Below are 9068 nucleotides of genomic sequence, written 5' to 3' on the forward strand. Positions count from 1 at the left end.
TTACTAAACACACTTTAATAGGCAAATTCTATTATAAACTTCAATGAAGCACACTGCATGTGCCGAGTTAAAATATTACAAGTTATTTTTGCATTTAAAGAGCTCACAATCTACAAGTATAAAAACAAGGTCTAATGTGTCTTATCAAAAGAATGTAATCCAACCAAACTAAAATTTTACCCTCGTGGCTTGTCATCATTTAGCGGGAATGATCTTTCGTTTCCGTCTCTTTTGTTTCGAGTTGATCTTGCTAGGAGCCATAACTGAAGAAGCAATAGAAGCCATAACTCCAGAAGAAGTAAGATTTCCTGTAATGGACAAACACAAAATTTTTGTCAATATACGAGTAAATGAGGTACCCATGAAGAAACTAATAGTCTCCTTATTCTACTTAATTGCCATAGTAACTCATTTTCTAAAAGATGGTAAGAATACCAAACTACTGAATAAGCATTGGCACATCATACCACTCCTGTGTTACCCAGTTCAAGTACTTTACCGGGTGTGGGCATGCATAGACATATCAAACCTTCAAACGGCCACATGAAAACTACTAAATTATTATTATTTTTATATACATCTTTCACTAGTTGTAAAGCAATAACATAACAAAATTGAATCATTGGATATGTTTTGAGGTGCCAAGGCACATTTTGATAACCATAGCAGAGTATTCTGGGTCTGACACGGGTACTTCACCTATTTTTGACAGTCCATGTAACATTGGTGGTAAGTCAAGGCAAAAAAAAAGGAGTGAGATAGTCGTTATGAATCTTATGGCTAAAAAGCTCATGATATTCACATGCACATAAAGTGAAACACTTTTACCATAAAATACCCTTTTCAAAACCCATTTTGTCCCATCTGCATTCAACCCACTCCTTCCCACCCCTTGCACTTTATTTGGACAATCTAACTAAATAACCCAATACGGTTCTAGAATCACCCAGGTAGGCAACATATAGGGTTCCTTTCAAGATGACACCAACCAAACAAGAAGATCCAACTGCGGCACTTGATGGTTCTGTTCCATATGTCCTACGCACAAGTGAACGAAATCCAGTTTCAATTGCAGAAATGGTGCTCCTCCAAATATCTTCAGATATCGTTCCATTGTCTTGAGAAAGCCCAGTGAAACAATAAATATGGTTCTAAATTTTCTAAATATGATTTCTTGAACTAGCACGTGCAATTGGTAGAAGTGAAGACCAGGAAGTGAAGAAACAAAGGAGAGCTTAAGTAAATGTCTTACGTAATTGTACAAAGAAACAAAGGAGAGCATAAGTCAATTTCTTCCTTAGCTAAGTGAAAAATGCAAACAGTTTTGTAGTTTACACTTTGACATTATTTACTCCACCAAAAATTGACAAAATAATTGTCATTCCTTCCGCAAACTTTCCACATAGTAGATAAAAAATGTCAACAGACTCACAGAAATAGGGGTGCACAAAGTTTGGCTCGGACTGGTTTGGAAGTGTTTTGGAACTAAACCAGCCCTAACTGTTCAACAAAAACTGGATCCAAACCGAACCGTGAAGACCAATGGAACTGAACCAAACCAAACCATGAGGAACCAATTCGGTTCCACGGTCCTAGTCTTAAAGTGTGAACTGTGAGAGTGACTCACTGAGATTGGAGATCTGGATTCTCTTCTTCTTTCTTTCCTTTTTTTATTTTTATTTTTTATTTTTTTTTCCCCCTATATCAGATTTTATTAAGCCACCAAAACAATCCAACTAACTCCAAGCAACAGGCCCAAGGATTACAAATCAACATTAAAACAACCAATTAAAAAATACAAACAGAGAATTAATTTCAAAAATCATTAGCAGGAAACAAGAACAAGTGATCTGAACTCTCCAACTTAACGGACAGAATCACAAACCCTATGCAAAAATGGCTGCATCCCCAAACTATCTCGAAATTCCTCCTCTTATAATTCTAGAAATCTAACAGTTACATAATGGCAAAAAAACAGAAGCCATTGCGACCTGGTTTCTGTAGATCTGAGAACTGAATTATATTCTGTAGATGAAGAGAGAGAGAGTGATGCAGTCCTCATAAAAAATATGACATGTTAGCATAGCTTTCTCTCCTATTATTAGAGAGCTACATAAACATAATACATTACTTTATTCTGTTAACTCTAGTCTTTTAAACCCTGATTATTTAATTTCATTTTTCAAAAGTGACCAGTACCAAATGCGACTGATTCTCACAATAAACTGAAACATGTGGAAATAAGAATAAATGAATAAGACAATTTTTTTTTTTCAAGCCATTAACTTCCCAACCTTATTCCTATTCACTCTAGATTCTAGAACAATGATGTGAGGCCGCGAGAAGATTCTTGGGGTGACTTTGAGGGAGTAGTTGGAATGTAAAAGGCATGGGCTTGCATTTGTTGTAACTTGTAAGAGATAGAGTTGGCATGGCAGAAGCCACTTCTTGGATAGACTGTTGCCATTGAAGTAAAGCATGTCTCTGCCATGTTACCCAGACTCGGGTACGGGTGACGGACACAGATGCATATCCAGAGGTCGGATTAGTTAATATATCAAATAAAAGGACAGGGGGACTCGGCTAAAAAAGTGTCCAATATCTGGACACGGGTACTTGGACACTTTTATAAATGAAAATTGTATAATTTTTATATATGAGCCATCAATTTTATAATAAAATAAAATAAATATTAACCAGCTTTCATGCCCTGTACCTTTTGTTTATGGTATTTGTACCTTTCCAATACCATTTAAAATAAATATGCCAGCTGTTTTTAATTTTCTTTTAATAAAAGTGGCCACTAGTTACTGCTGCAACTGACTATTGAATTTTTTGAAAGTAAAAGTGCAGTGTAAACGAGTATTGTATTTTTGTAAGTAAAACTGTAGTGAAAACTTATACTATTACTTTTTTATTAGTTACAACAATAACTAATAGCTTACAGCTATAACCCAATTACTTACAGCCGTATTCCATTAACTAAAAAGGTTACATCTACCATGGACAAGTGGCTTCATCTTTGCCTTGAACAAAAACAATAAGACATAGCTTCATCTTAACCATTAAAAAAAAGCAGATAGATCTGTAGCATACTTTCCGAGACACGCATCTTCAACCCTTTGCAACTAAAACCACCGTCAATAGCAACAGCCAATCCCTTTCATTTGTTGAACCAGCATCCTAGCACCACCATCAATGGCAGCCATGTCCAGTTAAAAAATGAAGAGTCCGACATATATCCCGTGTCCGCGTCCGCGTCGTGTCGACACAGACACTCTCGCCGGTTCCGGCGAGTCCAGGTAAAATAGTCTCTATGTAATGATAGGGTCATGACGAGAGAGAAGATGGGTATGACAGAGACCTTGGGGACGTATCGGAAGTCTTACATGGGCGTGGACATCGCTAAAACGACACCCTATAAATTAGTCTAGATTTGCAAAATATTTTTTTTTACACTTTTTTTCAGTAAATGTGGGTAATTTAGTACCGTCAAATAGACATTAACAGCATCTAACTTACAGTTCGGGCCAGAACCCCCATAGTATAGTTTAGTGGAAATTTAGGACAATTTTTTATTTTATTTTTTTGTAGGGTGGTTTTGTGCCAAAATTAAAGGTAGGGGAATTTTATGCAATTTGCCCAAAATAAAAAGGGAAAAAATATGCATACAGAGTATTACACAAGAAGATAGTAAAATACCCCCTCCATCCCAAAATTCTTGTGATGCAGGACCAGAAAGAAAGCAAGGGATGTGAAGATAGAAGAAGGGGGTTAGATGACAGACAAAAGAGATGAGAATATAAAATGAAAAGGGGCCCGTTCGGCATTGCTGTTGTAATTAAAAAACAGCTCTTATCAATATAATAGTCATAAAAATTGTTGTTGATAAGAAGAATGTTAGGTATTGCTGTTGTAATTAAAAAACAGCTCTTACCAATATAATAGTCATAAAATTGTTGTTGATAAGAAGAATGTTAGGTGTTTGGTGATGGATTCTATAAAGTATTTATCATGACTAAAGCACTTTACATATATTCTGTAACAATATTAATTTAAGGCACTTCTAATATTAATTTTTCAATAATCTCCTTTAATGGAATGTTTATACATGTGATAATAGCAGAACATTGTAAAAGAAGCAAAATAATTGTATAAGGAAAAACAATTACCTAAAAAGATAAAACCCCTATTCAGGACGTAGTTTTAAAAGTTAAAAATTTTAGCTTCATTGAAAAGTTCTGCTGAGCAAAAATCTCTAACATTTAAAAGTAATTTTTTTGTTTACCAAACACATTTTAAAGCATTTTTTCCAATAAAATTGGTTTTAAATGTCTAAGCAGCAATCCAAAAGGGTAACAAATAGAATGGACGGACGGACGGAGGGGATGAGAGAACAATAGAACAGAAAAGGGGGAGAAAAACATCAGAGACAAATTTGAAGCAGCAATAATCAATATTCCAAAAACCTAATGAGTTCAATTATATTCAGCACTCTTATAAGCAAACCCTAAAAGAAAATAAAATACCCCATAAATGCTAAACATATCCAGAGCAATCAAAATTAAAATACTAATACAGCCCAGACAAAATGTCCTTGCGCCTAAATGAGTATACTTAAATTTTCATACCAAATTTTCCCTACGCCTATACCTGACATAAGTGCGAAACCCCTACATCATATTGTCCCTCTTTCCAAAATTAGCTATCCAAAAATTCAGGTCCCATTAAGAAAGATTCAGGTCCATGTTAGAAAGATTGCATATTTCCTAAAATATCCTTAAATTTTGAAAACTCTTTCCAGCTAACAATACTAACTTTTAACTTCAAATGGGTAATTTTGGAATTTTGAAAGGGGACAATGCATGCAAGTCCTCTTATAGATTTGGAATCCAAAAAAGGAGCAAGAGTACTGGGATGAAGGGAGTATATCTTTTGATTCTTTCCTCATCAATCAAATAAAGCCAAGTGCTGCACTACACGTGGTCAACAATACTAGTCCATATAATTGAAACCCCAAATTAGTCCCTAACAAATCCGGTCAACAAGAATTCCACCCAAGATGTTCTCAAGATACAACAAATAAAAGCATATACATCAAAAGCTATTTGACTTAGCTAACGGGTTATGATACACTACAAGTAGTTATTTTTTTCCCTTTTTCTCAAGACAACATATTAAAGTACAAAGGATGAAATATGTTAGCAGACTTCTAGCCAAGGTACAACCATCTTTTATTTCTCCATTTCTCCAAAAATCTTTCTTAGAAAGATGCAGTGTCGAATTTTAAAACTGTAAAGACAACTTGCAGACTTTGCATGAGGAGAAAAACACACCAAATGCAGCAAACTGAGTGCAGCATGTCTGCATGCTCTTCACCCCATATATAACTTAATGTGAAGGGAAGACTTTGATAAAGCAATAACAGCGAACAAACAATTTAATATACTTGACCCTCGATAAAATAATACCCAAACGATATAGCAATTATGAATAATAATAATAATAATTGTGTGACTAGAAAATGAGAACTAGGCTATGCATACCGATAGAATTAGTACAAGAATATATCTTCACATTAGGACTCACAAATGGATTTAAAGTTGAAAACAGAATAAATTATCGAATTGCTTAATGTTTACTGGAAATTGACTCAGTTTTATAAAAAAACTGCTGAATCCCTAAACAGTTTTTGAGGAAATTCACTATAGCTTCATATTAAGAATAACATGAATTATGCAATTCCAAATTAAAGCAAAGTTATATATATATATGCACAAAAACACATTTTCCAAAATCTTCAAAGACAATCAATACTTAAAAAAAGAACAAGAACTAACAACATCATATTAAAGCCAAATAATGAATCATTAATCAAGGCTCTTCAGAAGCCACCGAGAATTGAACATTTACAAACACAATAACGGCTCCTAAGATTAATTCACTAGAAATAACAAGAAAACATGAAAGACAACTAACACGTGTCGTTTTATAGACCCGATACTCTCATCTCAATTCCAAACATAGCTATAAGGAAGACACACATCCACTATTTAATGCAGCATTACAGTACATTTTACATTTGTGAACCCATAAACTTGAATGGTTTAACCAATAATCCAACTCAATGGTTGTACACAAGGATCCTACATAAAGTAGGATCAACTAGATAACCTTCCGCCATCCATTTTGTTTTCATAAACATTGCCCTAAACTGGCGAGACAAAAATCATTTAGCAGCCCATATGATGCTAAGAATTAAAGTTAATGTTTTTTATCTACTTAAGAAGCCTGTAGAATGACTCTATACGGAAGAGGTTTACATACAAGAAATTCATAATTATGAAGAAAATGGGAAAAAAAGATATATCAAATTGAATTCTCAAAAATAAAATAGAATTCCAAAATCAATTAATATTATTCATACTTTCGAGATAGCGGTAAACTATATCAAACAATGGTAGATATCTTGGAAAAAAATGTTACACAAAAACTATATATATTAGTTAAAGAGAACTTCTCTGCCAGTGTTGAACTGAAATTAAATAAATCTGAGTGATACATACCTTGATAGATGCGGTGGGTTTTTATCCTAACTTTGCCAGGACATTCCAATTTCTACATCCAAAATAATGAAAAATTTATTAAAGTTCTAAACTAACAGGAACTTCAAAAAAGTGTCAAAAGACTAGATATTAAATTTGGCTACGGTCGCAAAACAAGAAACATAATGTGAAAACATGAAAATGCAAACAGATTAAGGGAAGATATAATAAGAATACCCTCAGACTACTAAATATAAGAAAACATGAAAATGTAAAAAGATTTGAAGTCGACACAGTAACTCTACAAGTCATATACTCGCCTCAAAGGCCAACCACTTCTTTAAAAGAATCCCCTTTTGAAAAGAAATAAGTGGAAATAATGGATTTCAAAATGTTTCTCTTCTCTCTTTTAAGATTGAGAGAAGAAATCTCTAAAACAAAAATATTACTCCTTAATACATAAAATATACCAAATTTAGTTTAGTTGTATAAAGACTTATGCTGTATCAAAAAAATAAAAATAATAGATGAACAAAGTATTAAATACTTTAATTTAGTGAAAATTAAGTGAATAAAAGAAACTCACCATTCTGTTCATTATATATATAGCCTATATAACCTTTGAAATTATAAGATTGGTAGGTATGTTGATCAATTTGCAATTTAATGAAAATCAAATGAGGGGTTTTTTTTATTAAAAAATAATGATAAAAACTGCATCCCTTTGTTCATTAGATGAAACATTCATTGCCCTGAGATCTGAGATTAACCAGGTTCATACATTATAATTACCTGTTCAACCCCCCAATGCAAATATTAGCCATCGATATGACACAATTATGACACAAATACGTACTTGTTACTTTCTTTCGAAATGACACAATTATGACACAAATACGTACTTGTTACTTTCTTTCGATATGACACAATTATGACACAAATAGGCACTTGTTACTTTCTTTTCCATCATCGAATCTATTTAATGTTTATGGTAAACATGCATATGCAAGCAAGCGATGCTAACATACATACATCCATACTAAACAATTGGTGTTTATACCTCATCCTCTGGCCGGAAATACGGAGTTGCACCAGACAAAACAACAAATTTGCAGCCCTTACGCTTTAACGTGATCTCAGCTATGCAATTTGAATTGGTGCAATCCACGTAGATCTTGGACCAAGTTATATCTCGACCACCCTGCATCGCATAATATACAAAACCAAATTAATCAATATAACACACACACACACATATATATATGGAGAGAGCGAGAGGAGACGATGATCTGAACAAATGAATCTTCTAACTTACTTTGCCCGAGACATCGTGTGTGACGGCAATCTCGGAGCATTTGGGCATGCGGTTGCCACAAGAGTCGCAGATGAGACTGATCGGAAGACTGGTGTACGCTAGGTACTGATTGGGACCGAGGCTTTCCTTAGGTCGATGGGGAGGCATCTCTACGCGAACGCTGCTTATAAGATTCGAATCGGAATCGGAATCGGAATCGGAATCGGAATCGGAGTATGCCATTCGATCTTGTATTCACAGATTTGCTGATCTTCTTCACGATAAAATAATAGACCACTATTTATTCCCTCTATTTATTCCTTACTCCATCCAAACCCTAATCCCTACTGTATACGGAGTAGTCCATATATATATATACTCGTATATATACTGTAAATTATGTGACCATGGTGGATGAGAAATTTGGGCCTACAAATGGTTGGGCTTTACGCGACAATATGTAGCGTTAGGGGCCTCGGTTCGAAACTTTCTGTCATATGAATAGCGAATACAGATATGACAATTTGGGTAGAGCCCCTTTGGATTGCTGTTAAAATAATAAAAGCGTTTTTAATCTGTTACAAAATTACTGTAATTAATTATAAAGCATTCTGATACTTAAAGCACGTATAAATTTGTTTGGTAATAACGTTATTTAAAGCACTTTTAATATTAATTTACTATATTAGACATACACTAATAACAATATTATATGATATTAATGTGAGTGATTCATTCCCTTGGTATGATTGTTGGTTAACATTGCTTGATTTTGGGGTTATAAAACTAATTTAAATATAGGTTACACCAGTGTCTTAGTGGCTTATTATAATACGATATGCAGATATGCAGATTAGTAAGGTATAAAATTGTATTTATAAAGAAAAGTAAAGAATTGTATTGTCAAAAAAAGTAGTTACCTAAGTTTACCTCGAGCATAATTACAAAAGATACAATTTTTAGCTTCATGTAAACTAGTTCTAATTGCAGTTTTTTTTAGCGACAGAGAAACAATCCCAAACAAGCACTAAGACATTCCCCTTCTTCTTGGTTTGGCGATCAAGATCCTAGCCGTCAATTTCATCACCAAATAGTGAATATAGATACAAATAAAACGGAAGTATAATATTTCTATTTTAAAAAATAATTAAATTTTGAGTAGTTTTTTATTCACGGAAACAAATATAACATGATATCGGTAGAGCGATATGGCAAATCTCAAATAAACA

At 33.8% G+C, this 9068-nt stretch overlaps 1 protein-coding gene across 1 annotated transcript; it reads right to left on the reverse strand.

Annotated features, from left to right (window-relative positions):
* On the reverse strand, positions 1 to 8188 carry LOC132266276 (uncharacterized). The gene is made up of 4 exons (XM_059767134.1): positions 7861 to 8188; positions 7606 to 7746; positions 6567 to 6618; positions 1 to 308 (listed from the first exon to the last, which is right to left on the reverse strand). The coding sequence occupies exons 1-4, from the start codon at positions 8080 to 8082 to the stop codon at positions 196 to 198; spliced, it is 528 nt and encodes a 175-aa protein (XP_059623117.1). The 5' UTR covers positions 8083 to 8188; the 3' UTR covers positions 1 to 195.
* Between the last annotated feature and the right edge of the window lie 880 nt (positions 8189 to 9068).

The sequence above is a fragment of the Cornus florida genome, unplaced genomic scaffold, assembly GCF_030987335.1.
Source record: "Cornus florida cultivar Cherokee Brave unplaced genomic scaffold, ASM3098733v1 CherokeeBrave_3.0.0_Hap2_Chr01, whole genome shotgun sequence".
NCBI lineage: Eukaryota > Viridiplantae > Streptophyta > Magnoliopsida > Cornales > Cornaceae > Cornus > Cornus florida.